Raw genomic sequence first — 25,044 nt, 5'->3', positions numbered from 1 at the left:
TTCCGGACCAACATTCCCCTGTTCTTCCTTGACTTATGTTCCCCTCGTTCTTTCATTCAATAGTATCTTCTTTTTTGACACTACCCGACATTTTTAGTACATCCCCGATCAGATTCTTCGTGCCTTAGATAATTTATACGTCTAGATAGAGCATCTTGCTGCGAAACAACTGATGAAAACAGGCCAGGTTTATTATTTTAGTGTGCATAACAAGGTACAGACCCAATTTGACATTTTTTTCAGTTTAAATTTTTTTATTGCGTAGGTTTTTGGGTAATATTTATATAACATAGATTCAATAACAAAAACCATGAGCATCCAAACTCTGCTTAATTACATCATGCATTACTTTGTGTTAGTGTGCGTGCATTGCTAAAAATAGAGGTTAAGTGTCAGCCTCAATTTTTTGCGATGTTTTCACAGCTGTCGCAATTTATTTATAACTAAGATTATAGTAACAATAGACGTAAAATGATGTAAGGTTTATTCTTCTTTTGGAAATAGTTAATTCTCAGTGTCAATGCGACTAATATGATCGATTGTGCCAATATAATGTTAATTATTGTTAAGATTCTCTCGTTATTTTTTTTTATGAAAATAAGGGACGAGACGAGCAGGACGTTCAGCTGATGGTAATTTATACGCCCTGCCCATTACAATGCAGTGCCGCTCAGGATTCTTGAAAAGCCCAAAAATTCTGAGCGGCACTGCAATTGCGCTCGTCACCTTGAGACATAAGATGTTAAGTCTCATTTGCCCAGTAATTTCACTAGCTACGGCGCCCTTCAAACTGATACACAGTACTGCTTACACAAGGAACTCCTACTATAGCTCACTGTTAAGATTAACCCGTTAACACTGGTGTGTTGGTGTCGGCAGGTGAAGGAGACGGTGAAGGCTGCGGAGGGCGCGTCCATCAAGATCCGCACGGAGCAGGGAGCATACCGTCTGCGCTGGGTGAGACGATCGCCGTGGTACCACGTGTAGACCAGGCCGATATATATACCACGAGTTGGACGCCCGCACATGGGGCTCCAACCATCGTACAAGATATAACATATTGTGTACTTTTTAAATAGTCTCATTTAAACATTTTAAATATTCACAATTAACAAAATGTCACCGTCAAAAATTCAGCTGTCGTCTTATGTCATTCGTATATGAGATAGAGCCTGCTGACAGACAAACGGACAGACGGACAGAGGAGTCTTAATAAGTGTTTTCATTGGTTTGGTGCGTACAAAGCCCTACAAACAGGAAGTTACACTATAATGTATTGCTATACAATGCGATTCAAATGAGAATAGGACCGACTTTGCGCCATATTGTGACGTCATAGCTGTCAATTTTGACTTTATTATTATACAGGCAATTTAAAGTTTTTATTTAAATTTGATGCAAGTGTAATGATTATTGATATAATAATATAATAATATTTATTATTACTATTACAAGGAAACATAACAAACACATCACACAATAATAATATTGACACACTTTTTACACAAATTATCTTGCCCCAAGTTAAGCATATATAGCCTGTACTATGGGTACAAGACAATGATATATTTAATACAATATACTTACTTAAACATACATAAATTAATAATGATATGCAAATAACTTTTTTGCGAACCGTACTTTTAAGTAACATTTGACAGAAATAGATTATTAACGTTTGTATTCTTATTTTAATTGCATTGTATTTGCTTATTCTCTCAAATTTAAATGTAAACATTTGACTACCTATTTAATTACAGTCAATAATAATTGTAAATGTAATAAAATAGTTTTAAAACACCCCATTATATTATGAGAGTAAGGGAGATAGGTGATATTGAGTTATTGTCCCACACTAACTTCTCGGCGTCCATTTTTGGTAAGCTTTTAACCTCTACAATAAATAACACAGATATATTATACTAGAATGTACTTATATTTTATCACAAAATATTAAGATATTATTATAAATAAAAAACTTATTGTATTATAACATAGTCGGTAACATCGCCAACAATTAGATGTTGTTTATCTATTCAGATAGTAATTAACATTTATAAAGTATATTTTCTTACTTAAACCAGTCCGGCTTAGACAATATGAATTGATTTTAAAAATCGATTTGAAGCCATTGATGGAGGGTTAAATGCTGTAGACTTAATGGATATATGAAATCTATAAATAAATTAATTCATAATAATATGAAAATTGTAATAAAATCTTATTAACATGAGACAGTTCCAGCGGCTGTAGTTCTGATTGCATATTTTTTAAATTGAGACTTTTTAGATCATTTTATTTCTGTATACCCGCATTTTATTTTACGTTTCATTATATAAAATAACTTTCTTATTTATTTAATAGTTCTATTGGTAATAATATATTTATAGTAGTAATTAATTTATTACAAAAGAGTGAATTCAATTGTTTTGAGCCAAAAGTAGAGCATGTTTGGTTGTAACCAATATCAAGGCAGCTTTAAAAGCTTTTAGTAAGACAGCGTTTATGTGAAAAGTTATAATTGATCTGTAACATTAATTATTTCGTTAAATATTATATATATATAATATGCGTTTAGTATTGGGTATTTAAATGTTTGATTTTGAGGTTATAACTTACTGTCGGGTTTGACCGGGTTCCGTGAGAAGTGAAGTCATTTCTCGAAATTTTGTTTAACTCATTTAAACTTTTGGAACGAAGTTCCTTATGGGACGATGCGGAGGGGTACACTAACCGGGAATATACGTCCGGAACGTAACTCTCTTCATGTACGTCGAAGCGTCGCTACGCGACTATATCTTGCTGTTTATTATTTATATATAAATAACTGACATCGAACAATTATTGACATTTGACACATTTCTGATAATTTTTTTTTTAGTAAATCAGTAAAATTAATATTTCTATAATAAAGAACTTCGTTCCTATCCGGGTTTTTATTTTCTAGCAAATAATTCATAAGCCCAACATTAGTAGTTTTTAGGCTCATTCCTAACGTCATATAATTTTTTTCATGTCATAATATATGTATTTACGCCTAGAATTATAATTTACAACGAATTTTATTTTATTTTTGGTCAATAGTGTGTGATTAACAACGGAAGTGCCATCGACAAGTGCTTTATAGGTAGGAATAGAGTATTGTAATTGTATTAAATAGTTGTAGCGCGACTAATGATAATAATCTCTTTAATATTTATTTGGTAAATGTACAATTATAGTTAAAAGTAATAATAATATAAATATACTAAGCCTATTTTGTCTAACAGCTATAATTACACTTCGATACTATCCCAATCGTGCCTAAAGTAGAATAACATATATAGTACATCAATAATATAGTATAGTATATTATATTTGGTATTTTAAGAATATCCACTCAACCACAGCTTCCATTCATCTCAGCCGGAAGACGTCCACTGCTGGACAAACGCCTCCTCCAGAAATGGCCACGACTATCGTTCCTGCGCTGCCCTATTCCGGCGATTCCTTGAGAAGGGCATACCAAAACTAGGTCTTCCGGTTTCTGTGGCGCGCATTTTGCGAAAATAAGCGCATTTGTATGGCCACCTCTAGATGGTTCTGCATAAAGTTATACTTGTTTCTTACTACACCACTGACCTCTACTATATACCACTGGACTGGCGGTTATCAAAGTGCTTTAGTGCCTGTTTGATATTCGCCATTTTGGCGCTGTTGGCCATGTAGCGTGAGTCTGCGGTACTAAAACTAGTGATGACAACCTCAGCAAACATCGATAAATGATGGGAAACTATTAACAAAAAAAATCTGTACTTTATTGATTCTTTGAGTATAAATAACACGGAAAACGAACGAAATTAATTCAAAATGTAAAAATACTTCAGAGTATTGTACGTTCCTTCGCCGCCATTTGTATTATACGACAAAATTAGTTCTCTGGACGCTCGCGAGTGTCGCTTCAAATAGGCACAAAAAATTTGCTGTCAAACATATGGAACAGCCTATCCAGTGGTTTTTATACAGGCAAGAGCTTAAAAGTTACAGTTTACGACATACTAAGGTTAATATAAACATCCAACACACGAGCGAGCGCGACACGGCCGCGTGTCTTGTGATGTGGCGCTCCCGGAGATAGATACACAGTTTTGTGAGAGTGTTAATGATATTGCTTAGATGTGTTTAATGTGTGTATGTTTACGTTCCGACCACATACGTTACCGTTTCAATTTAATATTTAATTACATAATACATTTGTTTATTCAAAACGCCGAAATATTTTAGTCTAACAATGACTTCCAAATATTTTTACTTCTGTTAACAATAGGGTAGTTGACTATTTTTAGAGATACTCTTTCATGCGATTATTATTCCAAATTATAGTATATTTGTCGATAATTTATGTTATATTTATGTATAGATCGTCTAAACGGCTAGGTCACATGCTTGTTACGTCATAGTACAGTAAACATTAATATAACAGTCACCTGTCGCAGTGAGAACATCAATTAATTAAGAGGCCATCAGCTGATACCAAACTTAAACAATGGATATTTATTATACCTTGAAACTAAAAAACAAATTTTAAAAAGAACATTTTTTAATAACGCCTTATTAATTACAAGAAAAATTTATCAGCTGACATCTATAATTAAGGATGTTAATTGGTCAAAATATACGTTTTATTGGTTAGTCTTTTTTAATATACCGTTGTTTGAAATGTAATATATTATGGTGATCATATTTTGTCAGTGTGTGATTCTTAATTTATTCGTTAAGTCCCTCAATATCCGGGGCGTTGCAAGTTTACGTAGCAATGTACCTTAATGTTATGGGCGGCGACGAACACTAACAGAACTTACTAGATTCAGTGTAGCGTTCTTCTGACTCGGACGATAAGTAATTTTAGTGTCATTTTTTATGTAATTTGTTTTTTTTTTACATTTTATATTAATATGTGGTCAAAAAATATCTTTATATATCTTGTGATGTCAACAATCGAATACCCTGTTGTTGCTGAGAGCTCGAAGGGCGAATTTCGCTTGCTAGTTTGGAAACGTTTGTGTGTTGGTTGTGGCCTTACGTAGTGATATTGTGATACGATGCTTTACCTAACTACTAATTGTTATAAGCGAATACCAATCATATGAATGATAGAATAACGTCACAATTTTGCATTATTTAAACTTTTAATCTTTTATTTTATTTAATGTGGTTGGTTACTTTTATAAATAAATCACACACAATTATCTCTATATATTTCTACTATATATTTGAGCATGGGAAACAGATTTATATCCAATAAAATTTCTTATGAAATCTAACTCATTTAACTACTACTTACTTTTACCTAACAGAGTAAGTAAGTTATTTTTCCTGGAAATAGGCAACCCTACAGTGGATATAATATATTTCTGTGCCCAAAGTTGTGACAACGAACGAACTGATTTCGGTTTGTTACAAAACAATTATTATGAGAAATATCTACGAATGATGTGTAATTTTAATTTACCTGCTAATTGTCATATTAACTGTGTGAGCTTGATTACTTTGATTATGATGTATTATTTGTATTGTGTTGCGAAATTTTACCCATTGTTATTATTTTCTAATAAAGCTTTTTATTATATATAATCTTCTTTTATTTCCGATATTACGATCACAAGCGACCAAAACATATCGTAAAGTGGGCTTAATTATCATTAGAGTAATAATTATTGTGATTTCCGCCCCACTCCTCCCAATTATCAACCATTATGTGCCGCCAAACGTGACTTAACATTCCGTAATCGGCAAGTGCCCCTGCGCCGCGGTATGCCAAAGATCGACGTGATTTCGGCGCGCGCGCAGCGGCCTGTCAACGGGTATTATTTTACATTTATTAAAAGATTGCTTATAATTATGATGACCTGAGAGAATGTATAAGAAAGCTATTGAAACAAGACATCAGACCATGCAAAATAAACTATCTCACAAACGAAATGGGGGTAAGGGCGTAGTGTGCCGTACGGCACTTTCGATTTTGGTGTGCATCTAGTGCCAAAGGGCACTTCCCGATTTTGGAAGGTTAATATAGCTTAGAGTACTGGGAAGATTCACAAACGATGTGAAACGTGCAGCTCGCACTTAACTCTAAGGAGAGTGAAGTGCGTTATCTACAAATTTATGATCGGTGATACTACAGCTTCTATTTACTATATTAATTATGAACTGTGATTTTAATAAACCGGAAGATTTTAATAAATTATAATCCACACGTGGATAACATCTTTCGGGAATCTGATCCGCAAACCGATGCTTGATAGTGATCAGAGACACACCTCTACTAAAATGCTAATATTTTCATCACATTTTGGAACTCGCGATACGCAAAGTAAGATATATTTGGGGATTTGTGGAATATGTGAGGTGATTTTGCTCGAGTAACAGTGAGAGGTCGAGAGTGAGTTCCACTTCCCGCCCTATAATCATGAGAGATTAAAAATAAATATATTTTTATTTAATACTTAATTTGGAACCATTTTTATTTTGGACACTGCAGAAAAAAAATCGTAATATTTTGACCAAGACTCTTGTTCTGGTGCAATTCGAAGCTCGCCACCTAAACGTTTCACGTACCTAATCAATGGACTTGGAGTTTTTATATTAATGTGTGTTCGTAATTGCGCCGCCTTCATATCCGATTGCGTCAAAACTTTACGGAAGGATACTATATCCTTCCGTAAAGTTTTAAAGTAAAAATCTTCAGGTTTACGCAAGTATGTAATGTAACATTCAAATATTATGAATTAGTGAAAATAGTGGGCAAACGAGACTTAACATCTTATGTCTCAAGGAGACGGGCGCAATAATTGTAGAGCCGCTCAGAATTATTGGGTTTTTCATGAATCCTTAGCGGTACTGCATCGTAATGGGCAGGACGTATCAATTACTATCAGCTGAACGTCTTGCTCGTCTCGTCCCTTATTGACATAAAAAAATATACTTACCAATTAAATTATAAAAGTGATCCACATTAAAACTCGTCGACAATAAAACATTAAAAATAGTTTTCACAGTTTTATTCAATTTAGTGTAATTCATCCCTCAAATAATGTTTTATGTTATAATTTAAAATAACAATAAATTTTACGAATAAGTAGATAACAATTGACTAGAATGTTCACAATGTAGTAGGTAATATAATACATATACAATCTAAAATATTATGTTAGGTACTTATGACTCTGTTAAAGTTAATATCTACTTAATATACTAATATATATATCTAATAATTATGATAAATATTTTTTTAAATCCAATTAAGGAAAGATCCTTACATTGAAAGACCAAGCTTAAAACGTTATAGATTCTAAGTTCTTTGTAACGTTCCCACTTTTTACGAAACATTGCTACTGCATATACAAGAATTTGAGCAAAAGAAGCCACAGTCACAGAGTGCTTTATAATAACATACTGAAAGCCACAGTGTTCTCTTGTGCCGGCGATAGGTAATGCTAAGTCAAGGGCAAAGTTTACTATTTAATATAAACGCTTCGCCAAGTAAGGAAATAAAATGGGAAACAACAATTTCCAACTGCAGTCATTAATGGCACGCTACACAAGTAATAGATAATATTAGACTATGAAACGGTTAAAATTTGATTAAGCTCTCACTTTCCACTGTCACTATGGTTGGGTTGTGGCATTTAGAATTGTCATTACGAATTGCGTAGAGGCATTTCGAACCCTCATTACGGTTGGGTAGAGGCATTTCGAACTGACATTACGGTTACGTAAATCAATTCTGACAGTCAATAACAGTAACTCAGGGTTTTTGTACTACTAAACAACAACTCGTTATCAACTTGTTTTTCAACAAATAACTTCTTATTAGTTCACCAATTACATAATATTATAGATATTTACATTAGTATGCTAAATTTAAAAGTTTTTGTGCATATTTCACTGTGCATAGTGATGCAACTTTTAGTTACTTTTTCAACTTTTAGTTACTACTAAATATTTACACATATATATTTGAAACGATTCAATTTAATTCAATTGTATGTAAGTAGGGTTCAAATATATTAAGCTGTAGGGTAGTAAATAGTGATAGATATAATCCCAATGTATTACATAGTGACTGCCTATCATCTGAGTTATGTTAGGTCCATTCATAAACTTAAAAATCACTTAAAAACACAAGTATATTTGGTGAACTGACTACTAGCTGCTAACGTGACGCAGACATTAGATATGACATGGTATGGCACTCAATTCTTCTTAATCTTAGGTACCCCTTAGGTTTGCCAGCCGTGCTCTAACAACGTGTATTATACTCGTTGTTACGTAGTTAGGTAGCCTTTATAATATATCACACTAAAAGACTACGCAAAAATATTTTTATGCATTAACAGATTTTCGGCGAATACACATTACAAAACACAAGAAAAGTCAATTTACTAAACTAAATATACTGGGTACCCAAAACCATAAAACTCAGGCATTTCTGAATGCATTTACAGTCACGTGAAAATATTTTAATACAACTATGTGTATACATATAATATGTTACGATTTGTTGTATAAAAAAACCATTTAAAAATAAATTAATAGCCTGTTGATACTCTTTTACTTCCCACTCTTAAATCGGATATCCTTTACATCTTCTAGAAAAAGTTGTCCAACCTAACACTCCTACACGTATGTCATGAAAAAAAATACAAGTTTTATGTAAAAGGTTTCATAATAATTTAGGTGTACCTAATATGTACATGCGTATTCACAAGGTTAAACATTTTTATACATACAGAAATAATGGCCAAAGTAATAATAATAGCATTATGCACTTTGATCCCGGTGAATTAGTTGGGAGTTTAGCTGGTACCCAGAAATATGAAATACTGAATTGTAGGCTTAAGGGAGTCACCAAAAGTGAAGTAACATATTGTATGTAGACGCTCCATGCCATCTGGTGATCGGAGGAGGCGACTGGCAGAGCCTACAAGTACTCCACGATGTCACACTTGATGGAGATGTTCGGGCAGCTCATGCCGTAGGTCAGGTTGAGGCCCTGGGGTTGACTCTTGTGCCGCTCCGTGAGCAGCTTCTGGAAGATGGGCAGGATGGCGTACTCGAATAACTCCGACTCCGAGCTGGCCGTGAAGATCTTGCGCTCGGCCGACTCCTGCCGCTTGCTCTCGCCGCGGGTGTACGACTTGCGTTGCTCTGGTCTGCTGGTGTCTAGTGGGTAGCAGAGGGTCATTTAAGAAGTAATTTAGATGAAGAATACATTTTTTTCAAGTCATTAGCGCGGATATAACACATCGGCATCAGTCAGAATGTACCGACTTCCGATGTCTTTTAATTAATTATAACGGTAATCAGGTTTGACGCAGTGAGACAATGAGTGTGATGGATCATTGATTCATCTACCGATAAGTACTAGGTATTATTGGCTCATGAAGAGTCAGTAGCCTCGCGTTCATAACTTATTATTTACTTTCTTGTAATGATGTTGTGGCAGGCTGTATATTTTCTATTTGTTACAATAAGGGCCCCGCCACAACACGGCCTTGCGGCGTCGCATTGTAAAAATCTACGACGGCGGCCTGGCCCTAAGAATTATGTTGACTGGTTAATAATTTAATAAATAACACGTGAAAAAAAGCTTTCGTTTTTTGAATTGATTTTCTATTTTGAATAAATTATTTGAATTTAAAAGTTAGTTCAATGACCAAGTCGTATTTGCATTTGTAAAATATTACGATGTTGTTTTTGCGATACCACGCCGCAATGCAGTGTTGTCATGTTGTGGCCTGGCCCTTAGTTATATGCCAGTGTAACGCCAGCTGCCGCGTGTCATGGACGTCTCCTTTGTTATATTATAAACTATGTCGTTAGTATTCATTAGCAGTTCCTCTCTTACCACACTTGTGTCTCGACGCGACGTTCGGGCTGCTTTTGTGGTGGTCGGGTCGGGTCTGCGGCTGCGAGAGGCGCGGGGAGTCACCTGTCCCTCGCGCTCGCTTCAGGGGCTCACCTTCCTGGCGGAGACGCTTCACAGGAGACTCCTGACCTGTGACGGCATAGCATATCTTTATAGGTTTACTGTCGCAAATTAACAAATTGTTATTTCAATTACTTATTACGACTCGATAGACGTTGCTGTGTTCTTAAAAAAGATTAAAGATAAGAGCCCTCCTTTCAACGTCATCTGAAAAATTCCTAAGTTGTACATATAAACTGTATCATCATCATCATAAGTCGGAAGTCATCCACTGATGGACAAAGGCCTCCCCTAAAGATTTCCACGACGATCGGTCTTGCGTTGCCCTCGTCCAAAGTACCTATTCCAGCGATCTTGACCAGATCGTCGGTCCATCTTGTCGGCCTACGAACACTGCGTCTTCCGGTACGTGGTCGCCATTCGAGGACTTTACTGCCTCAACGGCCATCTGCCCGTCGAACTATGTGCCCTGCGCACTGCCACTTCAGTCACTTTGGCAATGATTCGGGGTATGCCGATGACTTTATTTCTGCTATGGATCTCCTCATTTCCTATAAAGATTATAGTCAGAAAATTCTCTCAAACCTTTAGCAACTCTAATGGTGTCAGGATCTGGTTTCCAACACTCCGTCTCCTGGACATCTCGAACCATCTTCTCTGGTATCTTCTCACTGGCCTTCTTAACTGTTGATAATTCTTCTATTTTGGGGACACTCTCTATCCTCTCTGGTTTATCTTCCTGATACCTTATCTAGATAATTTTAAATAAAATAAGTATCATGTACTTATACACATAAATAATATATACAGTACATCTATGAAACTCTATTTATGTACATGAGTGTCGGAACCAACACCCTCTCATGCACAGCCAAACGAGCCTTATTAGACACCTTCCGACTGCTTATAAAGGAGTGCAAAGCTCCATTCACCATGTTCCTTGCATTCACTCTTTTTTTAATATCGATCAAACACTTTCCATCTCTTGTTAACTTTGAACCCAGATACACAAACTCATTCACCTGTTCAATTTGTTCATATCTAACCACGATATTACAGTCTGTTACTGCCTCATCTCTTTCAAACACTATCACTTTCGTCTTCTTTACAAATTAAATTAATTAATTAAATTCCGTTCGTTCTGTGTTATTATACATACGTACATATATTTTACACAAACAATTAAAACTACCAAGCTAACCGCCAACCTTCCCTAGTCGGAGAGGCACGCGAAGAAGAAGACATATCTTTTATACCGTATTTGAGTTATATTATTAAAGCGATATAATATTGGCAAAAAATGACAACCGAAGTACCTACACGATACTAAGACAATAATTATTATTCAAGTGCGAATGAATTCGAAAACTACCTACTATATTATGTTTAGGTTAAAATGATAACCCCGTTATACAGCGTAATACAATCGCAACATTAAATAAATACACAGGTAGAAGTAGAACTACTTAGCTACAATCATAAAATCAAAATAATTGTAATTTTCAATCAAACATATTATATATTTACCCCCTTATTCATAATGGTCCGCATAATTTTAAACAGCCGCTAAGGAGTGTTTTTTCTCATTTTGACTTAGGTTAATAGAAGAAGACAGAGTGAGAATTAGAAATGCTTTAAGTTAGTAGACTATTATGAATAAGGGGGCTAGTCGGCATTGTATCTAGTTGTAGCGCCACACTGTAGCCGTCCTACATATTAACGTTGGTACGTCTCCACACGAATTACCTGAGCCGTGGACTGCCTCCTCTTGGTGGAGCCCTGGTGGGGCGGGGTGCTCACGGGCTGCGGGAACTCGGATCCCCGACGCTGTTCACAACACAAACACTTACACCATGCTCGCTTAATATTTCATTTGGCTTAAAATAATAACAATACAAAGTGTGATAAATTCACGTCCATAGTGTTAGTTACCAAACTCCTACAAAACGGCTTAACCGATTTGTGTGCATATCGGGGAGGTCTGAGAATCGGCCAACATCTATTTTTGATACCCCTAAATGATAAGGGTGACCCCCTCCCCTAATTAAATTACTTGACAATTTTTTTTATTTTTATTTTATTATGGTTCAGCATTACAAAATAAGTACAACTTCAAATTTTCATCCGTCTACGATCAACACCTATTTTTGTATCGCGATTTTTACATTAATCTGTTCCATCCACAGATCCGCAATAGGGTTGCAAGATGGCAATCGAATATAATATTGTAGTACGATATATTTGGTAGGTCTGACAATCGGTTGTCATCTATTTTTTACACTTAGCCCAAAAATTTTTTTTTTATTACTTTAATTGGCAATACAACGTTTGAAATTACGTTTAAAATAGTAAATTAACGAACCTTAGAGAGTCGGTCAGACATCCGCAGAGTGTCCGAGTCCCGATATCCCTCCGGAGTGCCGCCTCTGGTACTCCCCGCTACAAAAATTCATTACAACACGATCAATCACGCCTCTGCCCTGAAGTTTGGATTTGGATGTTTGGTGTTCCTCCACACCGGGAGATAAAGTTCCTTTCAAAACTTTCTTTCAACACCAACTACGGAACGAAATTCTTTACGCCGTGATGCCATGTTGATACTAACAGGTACCGTCAAAAAGTGCGCATACCACAAACTAATTTTGAATGGGTGTACTAGTAGTAGTAATGGTGTAGTTATTGACATTCAATAAGTGATTTTGAATCCTATTTTGATCAAAAATATTTGAATTTGAATATCTAAAAGAACCAACTTAACGCTCATTCCTCTTCTGCTGCAAGAGAGTGTGGGTGACACTTACTATCAGCTCGATCCATTTGACCGCGAGCAACGTAGAGCAGCTCGAATTATCGGGGACCCAGTGCTCTGTGAACGGCTGGATCACTTGGCGTTGCGTCGAGAGAGAGATGTCACTTCATTGTGTGTCTTCTACCGCATTTATCACGGGGAGTGTTCCGAAGAGCTGTTTAATCAGATTCCTGCCGCCGAATTCCACCTTCGCACGACACGCCACAAGTTAGGATATCACCATCTGGATGTGTGGCGGTCCTCCACAGTGCGGTTTTCAAGGAGCTTTCTTCCACGTACTACAAAGCTGTGGAATGAACTTCCTTGTGCGGTGTTTCCGGGACGATACGACATGGGTAACTTCAAAAAAAGCGTGTACACCTTCCTTAAAGGCCGGCAATGCTCCTGTGATTCCTCTGGTGTTGCAAGAGATTGTGGGCGGCGGTGATCACTTAACAACAGGTGACCCGTACGCTCGTTTGTCCTCCTATTCCATAAAAAAAACCAAATGCCACATACTTAATATATATTGTAATTGAATGTAAACAAACTTTAAAGAACAAAATATCTGGTGTTTTCATATAAAATTCCAAGAAATATTTTCCCCAACCTTATACTTAGGTACTTTATAATCATTAAAGAACTCACTGTGATTAATCGAAGAGTTTGAAGCACGTCTTTCGGTTTTAGTTTCAGCTTCTCTGAAAAAAAATTATCTCAATGAAGTCTTCTTATTGAAAATATATTTATTATAATTTAGATTTTTTATTTACCTAATATTATATTTTGCTTCTCAAATTTCATACCTGTGATGATGCGGCGATTGTTGTCGACTCTTCTCCGACACACTTCTTTGTATGGGTGAGTGGGCTGAAATATAACATACAACCATATCAATTGGTTTTCTATCGGGACAAATATTGTGGCGTACTTATATTCTAAGCATGAATAACGTCATAAGCATAAAACCGTAAAAACATACCAGATTGGAACGAGCCCCTTAAGCTCCCTTTGAAAGATAACTGTTTTATTATGTAAATAAGGGATGAGACGAGCAGGACGTTCAGCTAATGCTAATTGATAAGCCCTGCACATTAGAATGCAGTGCCACTCAGGATTCTTGATAAACCCAAAAATTCTGAACGGCATTACAATTGCGTTAGTCACCTTGAGGCGTAAGATGTTAAGTCTCATTTACCCAGTAATTTCGCTAGCTACGGTGCCCTTCAGACCGAAACACAATAATGCTTACACATTACTGTTTCACGGCAGAAATAGGCACCGTTGTGGTACCCATAATCTAGCCGGCATCCTGTGCAAAGGAGCCTCCCGCTGGTAAACTGGGATTTTATTTAGTTAAAATAAAGATTTAGATTAGACAGATAAACCTTACAATTTACAGCTTCATTCCTAGGTTGAATTTAACCAATATATACTCACGACTAAATTGGTATAATGGGACTAAAAAAAACTTATAAAGATGGGCAAAACAGATGGATGCCATGACTTCAAGTGAAGTCTTGGCTTCTTAAAATCTGGGAACGGACCAATATTGACAGAGTGGAAGAAGATTCTACAGCAATGGAGAGGCAACCTGAAGAAGGAACTCACAGGGTGGAGTCTTCTGGCATGTGTACTGGAAGGTGTTGGTGTCCCACAGGTCACTCTGCACCACAATGTAGTTCTCTTTCTTTCTCCTTTCGGAATCTTTCCTCTGGCCTGAAAGCGGACACAACTTCTTGTACTTCAAACATAGAAATAAAATATTCAAATGGATTAAGTATTTCTCTGTTCGAATATTACTCAAAAAATACAAAGAACGGCTTTTCAAAATTGATTTTTTTTACTACGTACATGATTTCCTCCTCTCCATAGACGAATAGTCGTCTACGTCTAAGATGTCTTCCACCTCTTGCTTGGGTTTTGGAACGACTGGGACCGGTGGATCCCTTTCTTGACCTGAACAAATTATTTATTTATTTAGTTAAGCGGATAATATTTCAGGTATGACAAAAGGATATTTTAAATTATTACGATTATAGTAAGTAATTATTAACACAAATTAATAATGACATTTTAAAGAATTGACATGAATATTACTACTGGAGATCTTGGGAAAAATTATTTAATTTGAAATAAAAACTCGGTGTTATCACCATTTTAATAGTCGAAGCTTTACAGCCTCTTTGAAATTTAAACTAAAAAGTTAAAAAATGTGTCGTTTAGTTAGTTACTCAGTTACTAATTCATCCATTTATTAATTAACACGAAATAAAGCTATTATGGAAGTAACATTTTTTTAGAATGCTGAGTAGATACACTAAATGTCGGAGCTCATAGGTAAATGTTCACTCTATTAGAGGTTATTATTTTTTAACAGTAACACTTAAATAATGTGGATAGACCCTCTTGCTGTTCGGTAACATATGAAAACGGGCCAGGTTTATTACGTGTGCGTGAAAAGCTACGTCTTACACTCGCGATATGTATGATTGTATAAATTATTATATTGTGTATAATAGATTGTATTACCTATTACTTTTCTCTCCAACCCCGGAGGTGGCTCCAGGTCTTCTTGGGCCACCCTCATGATATCGGAGAGCACGTGGCCCGAGCTGGACATCCGCCGGTGCCCACGGGTCTTGTACTCGCGAGGTGGAGTCTTCGTGCCATCAGGGATCCGCGTCTTCTTCTGTAGTTCCGGAGTCTGTGGTGTACACAAACATATTTTTACTATTACTACTATAAATAAACGTAGTAACCCGTCTGTAACACCACATAGAAATCAACAAGAAAGATTCGGTAATTTTTTTAAATTAGGTAGATACATATACGTTTCTTTGCTGAAATAAGTTTTTACTTTTTAAAATATCTTTGTTGCGACGCTCATCACATAATGGCCCAACTGAAGACCAGCGGTTTTCAAACCAGCAAACAAGGTGAGTTGGCACCACTTTGTAAAATATACAAATCATATTCCAGTTTTGTTTGTTCGTTCCAAATAGACATTTTTTTTCTTTCTTCTTTCTTCGTGGATGGAAATAAATGCCAAAACCATCTGCATTATTAAACAATCAATCAATCACTCAATGAGTAATGAGGTATAATAAGTATCTAAAATTCAAAAAGTTTATTGATAATAATGGAGTGTTTTGCCTACGTTTGCGACCATATAGATACAATTTATTACTCTCACTATGAAAACTATAGTAAGATGCATAAATTAAAGTGGTAAAAAGATGTAAATGGGTTGTAGATTATATTTTTCAATAAAATATAAAAATGAAAAATTAAGTTAATAAAATTGAATTCACAATTGAAACTGAGATTCTAGATTAGAGAGCATTATAAATTCTGCTTTAAATTGTCATAAAAATGCTTTATAAGTCCTTACCTTGTTGACTTTGGGCGGTGCGGCTTTAGTGTACATTGGTTCTTGTATTTTTGCCGGCATTGACTTGGCGGTGAGAGTGTCGCTGGACTTCAAGACCGATATCGTCTTGGCTTCAGCTTTGGCTGCTTCCTGGATTTTCACTGGCTTCACAGGTTCTGACAGCTCCTGTACATACATAGCAAATAAAATTTTTGTAATGTTATGTTTCTGAGAGACTCCATTCATTCATCCAACTCCATTTTTAAGGATGTATGCGAGAGCGTTTGGTGCTATGTGTAGATCTATGGGAACTGCACTTTAGATTACAAAATAGCATTCAGTTGTCACTCGATAAAAGAATAAAAATACCTCTGGGGCCTTCCATCCATACGGCAATTTTGCGAGTTGATCTTTCTCCGGCACAGCTTTCGAAGATGGAAGTGGACTGGTGAAGTCCAAATGGTTCTTGAAGGAGACGTTCTTGGTCTGTTCCTTCTTCAGTTCCTTTACTTCTTTCACGACTTCAGGCGGTGCGGATGGCTTAGGTCTGTTCACAAAAATTCTGAATTCTTACGACTGCATAATAAAGTTGTTCCAGTGTTTTTGACGACCCCTATAGTCCAGTGGTTAGTGACCATGCCTACTGAGCTAGAGGTCCCGGGTTCAAATCCCGGTAGGTGCAATAATTTATATGATGAATATGAATGTTTGTTTCCGAGTCATGGATGTTTATTTATTTATTTATGAAAATAAGGGACTTTGATACGCCCTACCCATTACAATGCAGTGCCGCACAGGATTCTTGAAAAGCCCAAAAAATCTGAGCGGCACTACAATTGCGCTCGTCACCTTGAGACATAAAAAGGCATAAAAGGCATTTATTTTCTCAAAATTGATTCCTTTAGAATTCTTTTTGATGTCATTTCTTATACTACTAGATACTACTACCGCTTCGGAAACAAATGGCGCTCTGAGAGAGAAGAAGCGGCGCAAGAAACTCTCCCAGCATTCTTTTTCTATTTTCATAGTTTAGTTGTTAAGTCTCGTTTGCCCAGTAATTTCACTAGCTACGGCGCCCTTCAGAACGAAACACAATAATGTTCACACATTACTGCTTCACGGCAGAAATAGGCGCCTTTGTGGTACCCATAATCTAGCCGGCTTCCTGTGCAAAGGAGCCTCCCACTGGTAAATATATAGTTGTTTTGTACCCATAGTACAGATTATGCCTAGTTTGGGGCAAGATAATTTGTTTAAGAGTGTATCCATTATTTAAAAAAAAGTGTATGGGGACTATTCTATAAGCCGTTCTGGTAAATTTTTGCGACGGGTCACTCGGATGGGTAACCTGTATTGTTGGCGCTTGCCAACTTAGTTCTCCCAGATCTTTTAACTTAGTCCCAAAGGAAAAATAATTACCCACGTATTATTAAAGTGAAATGTAGGTATTTCCAAAAGTATAGTATTAATCTTTAAGTATTGCATTCGTAGCATGAGGCAGGTTTAAATAAAGACAGACATTGGTGTTCGATTATATTCATACCTACCTACTCTAGTGTTTTAAATGTGTAAGTATGTATATTTAGATGTTTGTCACTCTGTTATGCAAAAGTGGCTGAATTGATTAAGTAGTCAAATTTTTACACACAAATCGTTGAGAAACTTTGGTGCGTCTAGATGATGTCTTAACCTCACGTAAGCTTTATCAAGATTACCTATTGCTGTTATTGTCTTAACTAACTAACTAACTAAATAAAACTGACTCTATACACAAAAAGAGACAAAACATGATCATTGTATTACGTATTAAGTCACCTTTTAGAATTACTTCAGACAATATCGTAGCCAGAATCTCATATACTAATTATTAGAAACAGGTTAAGGAGACACTTGAACAAGGAATTTCTCACCAATTTTTAACCGACTTCAAAAAGGAGGAGGTTCTCAATTTGATTTATGATCCAATTTACGTAATTCGATGTGGAATAGATGAAATTTGGTCCCATAAAAATTTTACATAGTTTGGCCCAATAGATTTCATTTTATGAACATTTTAGATAAATTTTTTTGTCTACGTGGATGATGTAATTGTGTTTTGTGTAAGGCTTTTTTAGGAGGTTTCATTCAGGTTGATAATATATTATTATTATTAACTGACATATACCTAGTTTTTTTAATTCTGTATATAAACTTACTTTTCTGTGGGTAGTTGTGTCTGCATGCTGATGTACTCGGTGTCTGCGCCGGCTGACGCGCTCAAGCTGCATGTCGACGTTATGTCACTCGTTTCTGAAATGACTGACGTTTGCCTCGGGTCATTATCTAGTTACAGTACGTCAAACATAGGGGGCAGTGGTGACCAATTGGTATAAATCCTTAGACTAAGGCCCTCTTTTACCACCTTCAAGTAAACTATCAAGTAAGCTAATCAATGAGTAAAGTTAATAGTAACATAACATGCGAATCTCACGACCTTAAAGTAACACTAATCTTAAGATTAACTGTCCTGTAACTATCTTGCCGCATCTTCTGCCAATTAGCTCGGTTACTTGACAGTTGCATTATATACATATTAAGTGAATACTATTATTATCAGTTGTTGTTTTGTGCATCTTTCAACGAATTTCAGAGGTAGCATAAAAATAAATTATTAGATATGGATTTATTCGATTTGATTGATCATCAATTGGACGAGTTAGATTATTCTTCCATTGAACAAATACCAAGTATGCATATATTTAAATTCAAAGATATCACAATATTTCTATTTAATAATACCAAAATATCCCTCTTGTGTAAAGCATGCACTTCTCTCTCTTTTAATTTTATCCATAATAATAATATTCACACAAGTAACCACTAAATAAAAAAAACTGTAAACTATTGCCAGATGCTTTCTAATTTCAAAGGTAAACAAACAGCGGACGCTAAACAGTGAAATGAACACTCAACATTTAACAAAATCCTAAATGACAATCTGCATGCCGTGTGATATATAATAAAATTTAACGAATATGACGTGCGATAGATTCATTAATCACTTAACCAATCAGTAGTTACTCAAGACATACTTTTCGCTTGTGAAATTGGCAAAAGATACTCATAACATGTAGCTTCCAATTAACGTTAATTGAGAAGTTACTAATCACAGCTTTACTTGGACATGGTGAATGAGGCCCTTACAATACTAGTGTATAGATAGATAGATATACAGATACAGCAAGATAGAATAGGAAAGAGAATCAATTGTTACTATATGCACAGAGTAGGGATAGATATTTACATATTAAGGTAACTATAACCTATTTTAATTGACAAGTCATAAAAATTTTTCGTCGTAATTTGAATATTAATCCTTTACCTCACGCACACATTGACAATACAAAATTGGTCACGGATTATCGAGCTGCCAGATTGTATAGTCTAGCCCCCTTATTCATAATAGTCTGCTAATTCTCGCTATGTCTTCTTCTATTGACCTAATTCAGAATGAGAAAAAACACTCCTTAGCGGCTGATTAAAGTTAGCGGACCATTATCAATAAGGGGGAAGGTAAGTCTATGCATAAAAGAAGTAAAAGTTGTTCTCGAATGAGTTGTTACAAAATACTTCACATTTCTCTTTTTGTTAAGATTGCTTCAGAATTTGCTCATCTGATCGAAATACCTAATCTAGTTTTTGTAACAGCTATCTTTAGCAAACAATAAATGTAGAAATTTATCAAAGTATAAAAAATGATTATTATTTTAAAATGGAATCGTTAAGCGCTCGTGGGAAAATCTTGGATTTAATATACTTCGGGATTCGGCTTCGTGGATTGCCCGAAACTACTGACCCATGTGCCGATACAAGATTCCACGTCACAGCTGCCGGCTCATGAAACGAATGACCTTTCATTTATCGTATCGTCCAACTAAAGTTTGTTAGAAACTCGCCTATTTCCAGGTTCTCTTCTCGTTATAATCCTTGTTCTCAATTATCTTTGCATGCATTTACCTGGATGGCTTATATTTTCCTTGGGGAGGTGCAGTTTTGTACGTTGTGTTGCCGGTGACTTCGAGTCTCGAATCACCTGATCAGCATCGTCACCGAGTTTACTCAGAAGCATCTGAAGAAGATTCGATTAATATGCCGTTACAAAGATTAAAGAATACACGAATGTTGCGACCTCTAGATTAGTGTACTTCAGTTATTTTCACAGCATCATGACGTACGGTATTTTATGTATCGGGTCATGCTGCTGACATTGATATAGTGTTAGTTCTACAAAAGAGTTAATCATATCTTAAAAATTTATATATATATATATATAATTATTGTATTTATATTATTAAAAATATAAAAAATCCCTAAAAATAAAGGTAAAGAAACAAATAAAGTGTAAAATAATAAATATAAACCAGCTTGAATTCGTTCTGGTTGATACCCCCAACCTAAAATTAAAATTAAAGTAGGAATTAATCTTCTTTCAAAAAATAAATAAAAGTTCGTGCTATATATCAGCTTGGTTATAAACAGTCTATCAAAGAAAAATTTTAATAAATAAATATGTCATTGTCCATTTATGAAAATTTAATATACGTTCAAAAAAATCGTCACCTTTCTGCTCTGAATAGTGATTTTATTATTATAACACTAGAAATAAGGAATTGCTTGTAACTAATTCTAGTAGGCTACATAAGATACATAATAGCTTTAAGGGTAAATGTATAAACTTTTATAATAAAGTCCCAGCCACTGTTCAGGCATTATCTATAAATAAATTTAAATGTTTTATTAAAAAATGGCTTTGTCGTAAATCCTATTACTCCACAGCTGAATATCTAAATGATCGGACAGCCTGGGACTGTGATTATTTTATAGCGATAGAAATGACTGTACAATATTGTATATTTTTTTTTGAAAAGACGGATGATACGAGCAGGACGTTCAGCTGATGGTAATTGATACGCCCTGCCCATTACAATGCAGTGCCGCTCAGGATTCTTGAAAAACTCAAAAATTCTGAGCGGCACCACAATTGCGCTCGTCACCTTGAGACATAAGATGTTAAGTCTCATTTGCCCAGTAATTTCACTAGCTACGGCGCCCTTCAGACCGAAACACAGTAATGCTTACACATTACTGCTTCACGGCAGAAATAGGCGCCGTTGTGGTACCCATAATCTAGCCGGCATCCTGTGCAATGGAGCCTCCCACTGGTATATTAGAAATGACATCAAAAAGAATTCTAAAGGAATCAATTTTGAGAAAATAAATGCCATTTATGCCTTTTATAGGGAGCTGAGGGTAAGAAGGGACCTGGCGCTCATCTCATAACTATTCAAAGTTATTTAGAGGGAAGGAGCAAAATGCGGATACTATATTGGGTAGATCATATATTGTTAATGAGTACATGGATGTCTCAATTCACACACACTGTGAATAAATAAATCACGATCATCCATTCAACAACAACAAGAAGCACCCGTTGTGTGACCTAAGGACCAGTTGGTGGAAGGGGTAAGAAAATAAATTATAAAAGAGTCGTCACGTCACAATTACTGTACTCAGTTTGTGAAATAGAAAATAAAAAAATATTTTGAATCAGTTTTACAACTTATTAGTGATGTTAAGGTTCATTATTTTGAAATGATAATTAATTAATTACGCAGCATTCAACTTCAGATCAGATTCTGTTAACTATTGTCTAAACGACACCTCACCTGTAACTCGTTCTCTTTGGCCTGAAGAGTCCTCCTGTATCGGTTGTTGTACTGGCGGAGTTCCTTGAGGCGTCGCTCCAGGTCGGGCCCTGGTGACTTCATCTCAGTGGTGGAGGCTGGTCGCAGAGTCGCCCGGATCCTGGTGCCGGCAGCTCCGGGTTGGCCGTTGCGACGAAGTTCTAGTAACTACAATATTAATTTTTAATTAATTGATGTATCTTGAAGGACAGATGGCCGTTGGGGCTGTAAAGTCCTCGAATGGCGACCACGATCCGGAAGACGTAATGTTGGTAGGCCCCCCACAAGATGGACCGACGATCTGGTCAAGATGCCGGAATACGTTTAATAAGGGCAGCGCAGGACCGATCGTCGTGGAAATCTTTGGGGGAGGCCTTTGTCCAGCAGTGGACGTCTTTCGGCTGATCATGATGATGTATATTAAATATTGATAATCAAGTGGCATAGAAGATTTCCAAAAAAAAAAATGCATTGATAGTTTTTAAGTTTTGCAGACACGATTGAAGATCAAGAAGGCTGACATGATTCTTGCGGATTATCGCACAATTCTTTTCTATGTTTACATTATAAGGATATTCTGTATGCACTCTTTCTATTTCTTACATAACTTTCATTTCTCCTGCTTTAGAGGTGTGGAAACCGAAAGAGAAGATCCTTAAGAGGGCTCTTAACGCCTTCCTAAAATACATCTTAGAAGACTTATCTTCTAGGGAGACCAGACTTCTCTTAGGAGGTATAGAATTCTCATTTCTCATTGGGTTCAGAAGGTCGTCTGTAGATATTTGGGCCCATCGCATTTATGCTTCCAATAGGCAGGCTTACACATCAGATGGATATGCTGGGATCTTTTGCGAGACTATTATCTTTAATGGATCTATGCAGGCTAGATACATTGAGTCCAATTTTGGCTAGACTCCTTAAATAGATACCTGATAGTGGCCATACATAAAACCTTAAGAATTGCAATTGTTTTATAGGCACCACAATACTATACGTAAATTATGAATCAAAATTTCATCGGTGTTGCTTCCATTGGGATATGTGATGGTTTGAAAACAACGCGCACGATACAAGACTACTTATAAGCTAGCTTCATTGTCACCTAATTCTGTTGTGATTCGTCATATTTTGTGAAGCATGTGTATTCTCTACACAGATAAACTATCTCAAATTATCAAACTCCTGTCCCAGAAAAAGTATAAACTAATTTAAAATTTTCGAACAAATTTCATTAATATTGTACATGAATCCTTACTTTAGGCACGAAGACGAGGCAGAGTGTGGCGGTAGTGCAGAAAATGATGAAGATTGCTATCAGCACGAACAGCGCGTCCTTGTGGTCAGCCAGAACCTGCAGCCAAGTGGAATATCAATAGACCAATATCGTTACCTCCGTGTGACAAAATTATGTTATAATTGTAAATAATTTTTTAATTTTACGAATGTCCTTAAACTACATTAATTGTAAAACATATAATATATTTTAAAAGTTTTATAGTTAAGGCTCCTGACTTTTATAGGCCTCCTCCAATAGTTTCCATCTTATACTTATCTTCGCTTTCATTTCCAGTCTTCTTCAACAATTTTTAATATATCTTATCCATCCAACTTTATCATTACGTACCCGGGCTGTTGCATGGTGCTTACCAAATTATGACCACATCTGTCCACCTTCATCCATTGTCCATCTATTGAACTTACCACGTGTCCAGCCCACATCTACTTCAGTCGTTTCATATGCTGGATGGCATCACTTTCTTTTGTGCGTATGTTTTCTGATTTTTGCTTGTCCTTCATTCTAATATTCTTGATACTCCTTTCTACCGCTGTGTCTTCTGTATTCATTACTGTTCTGCTGTCGTTAAATCAATATTAAGACCAGCTGTGCATCGCGGATTTATTTTTTGTAATACCTATTATTATGAAATCCCGGACTTTTCGTAGATGTACTGAGTTTTAATTAATATTTGTAGAATTTTTTTAACGTATCCCAAAAAATGTTGAGTTAGGACTGTGACCAGTTCCGATGGGCAGATTATGTGGCTCTGTGCATGGCAAGTGTAAATACTATTATATATTATACCCATAATAAAATAACAAATAAAATTCATTACCAAAGCTATGGGAGCTCCCATGATGCACATGATGAGCACGTTGTACACAGACAGACCGATATGCTTGGAATCGTTCAGCGCTGGGATTGATACGGATCTGGTCTCCCACGCTAGGAAAGCGCCAAACACCTGGAAGGTATTACAAATTTAAAATACTTGTTTGTTTATTGGTGTACACGTAACTCGAGCTGTGGTATATTTTTTATTATTAATTTAAATTTTATTTTAAGCAAAATTTGATAGTTTAAGAAGTAAAAAACGTTGCATCTTGCTGTTTTGAAAGCAAATTATTAAAAACAATATTGTAATTTACGTAGAGGTCTCTATAATTTTTTAATAAAATGCAAACCATGTTACTCAGTTATAACTAACCATTCATCTAGTAAAATAAAGATCGTTCTCGAACCTACATACACGTAAACAATACATCTCCTACTAAACTCAACTCATAAAATGTTTTTTTTTTATGGAATAGGAGGACAAACGAGCGTACGGGTCACCTGGTGTTAAGTGATCACCGCCGCACACATTCTCTTGCAACACCAGAGGAATCACAAGAGCGTTGCCGGCCTTTAAGGAAGGTGTACGCGCTTTTTTTGAAGGTACCCATGTCGTATTGTCCCGGAAACACCGCACAAGGAAGCTCATTCCATAGCTTTGTAGTACGAGGGAGAAAGCTCCTTGAAAACCGCACTGTGGAGGACCGCCACACATCCAGATGGTGGGGATGAAATCCTAACTTGTGGCGTGTCGTGCGAAGGTGGAAATTATTTTTATCAAGGTATTATATATGCTGTGAAGGATTTGCATCAATAGATAAAAACTAAAGCGTTTCTTGATTCTAGAGAAAATACTTTGCGAAAAGTTGCATTACAATAATTGTGTCTTGTGTAAAATGCTCGAGCTAAACCACATAAAAGCTGTTAATCTGTCCAGTTCGTGACTTACCAAGAGAAGTCCTTTATAGATATAAATGACACCGATGAATATCGACATCCTCTCCGACTGGCAGTACTCGTTCTCTTGCACTATCACGATGTCTTCGCTCGTCGGGTGCGGCTGTCAAATGTTTATAT

At 36.0% G+C, this 25,044-nt stretch overlaps 2 protein-coding genes across 2 annotated transcripts in view; one reads left to right on the top strand and one right to left on the bottom strand.

The window, feature by feature from the left end:
- The window catches only part of LOC126970135 (vinculin), a 70,347-nt gene extending 64,734 nt beyond the window's left edge, over window positions 1-5,613 (top strand). The window contains exon 25 of the mRNA XM_050815873.1: window positions 880-5,613. Coding sequence (XP_050671830.1) covers window positions 880-987 — 108 coding nt within the window. The 3' untranslated portion in view covers window positions 988-5,613. The remainder of the gene's footprint in view (window positions 1-879) is intronic.
- A 1,591-nt stretch (window positions 5,614-7,204) lies between these two features.
- Window positions 7,205-25,044, bottom strand: part of LOC126970128 (gamma-aminobutyric acid type B receptor subunit 2) — a 39,186-nt gene continuing 21,346 nt past the window's right edge. The window contains exons 15-32 of the mRNA XM_050815857.1: window positions 24,917-25,027; window positions 23,969-24,097; window positions 23,110-23,205; window positions 21,837-22,022; window positions 20,128-20,239; window positions 18,327-18,429; window positions 16,501-16,678; window positions 16,153-16,317; window positions 15,291-15,465; window positions 14,613-14,717; window positions 14,370-14,477; window positions 13,565-13,628; window positions 13,407-13,459; window positions 12,333-12,409; window positions 11,717-11,797; window positions 10,556-10,721; window positions 9,890-10,039; window positions 7,205-9,204 (exon numbers count right to left, since the gene is read on the bottom strand). Coding sequence (XP_050671814.1) covers window positions 8,963-9,204; window positions 9,890-10,039; window positions 10,556-10,721; window positions 11,717-11,797; window positions 12,333-12,409; window positions 13,407-13,459; window positions 13,565-13,628; window positions 14,370-14,477; window positions 14,613-14,717; window positions 15,291-15,465; window positions 16,153-16,317; window positions 16,501-16,678; window positions 18,327-18,429; window positions 20,128-20,239; window positions 21,837-22,022; window positions 23,110-23,205; window positions 23,969-24,097; window positions 24,917-25,027 — 2,301 coding nt within the window. The 3' untranslated portion in view covers window positions 7,205-8,962. The remainder of the gene's footprint in view (window positions 9,205-9,889; window positions 10,040-10,555; window positions 10,722-11,716; window positions 11,798-12,332; window positions 12,410-13,406; window positions 13,460-13,564; window positions 13,629-14,369; window positions 14,478-14,612; window positions 14,718-15,290; window positions 15,466-16,152; window positions 16,318-16,500; window positions 16,679-18,326; window positions 18,430-20,127; window positions 20,240-21,836; window positions 22,023-23,109; window positions 23,206-23,968; window positions 24,098-24,916; window positions 25,028-25,044) is intronic.

This window comes from Leptidea sinapis, chromosome 20 (assembly GCF_905404315.1).
Source record: "Leptidea sinapis chromosome 20, ilLepSina1.1, whole genome shotgun sequence".
Lineage (NCBI taxonomy): Eukaryota > Metazoa > Arthropoda > Insecta > Lepidoptera > Pieridae > Leptidea > Leptidea sinapis.
The sequence above is the reverse complement of the archived record's forward strand: the minus strand, read 5'-3'. Positions and strand labels throughout refer to the sequence as shown.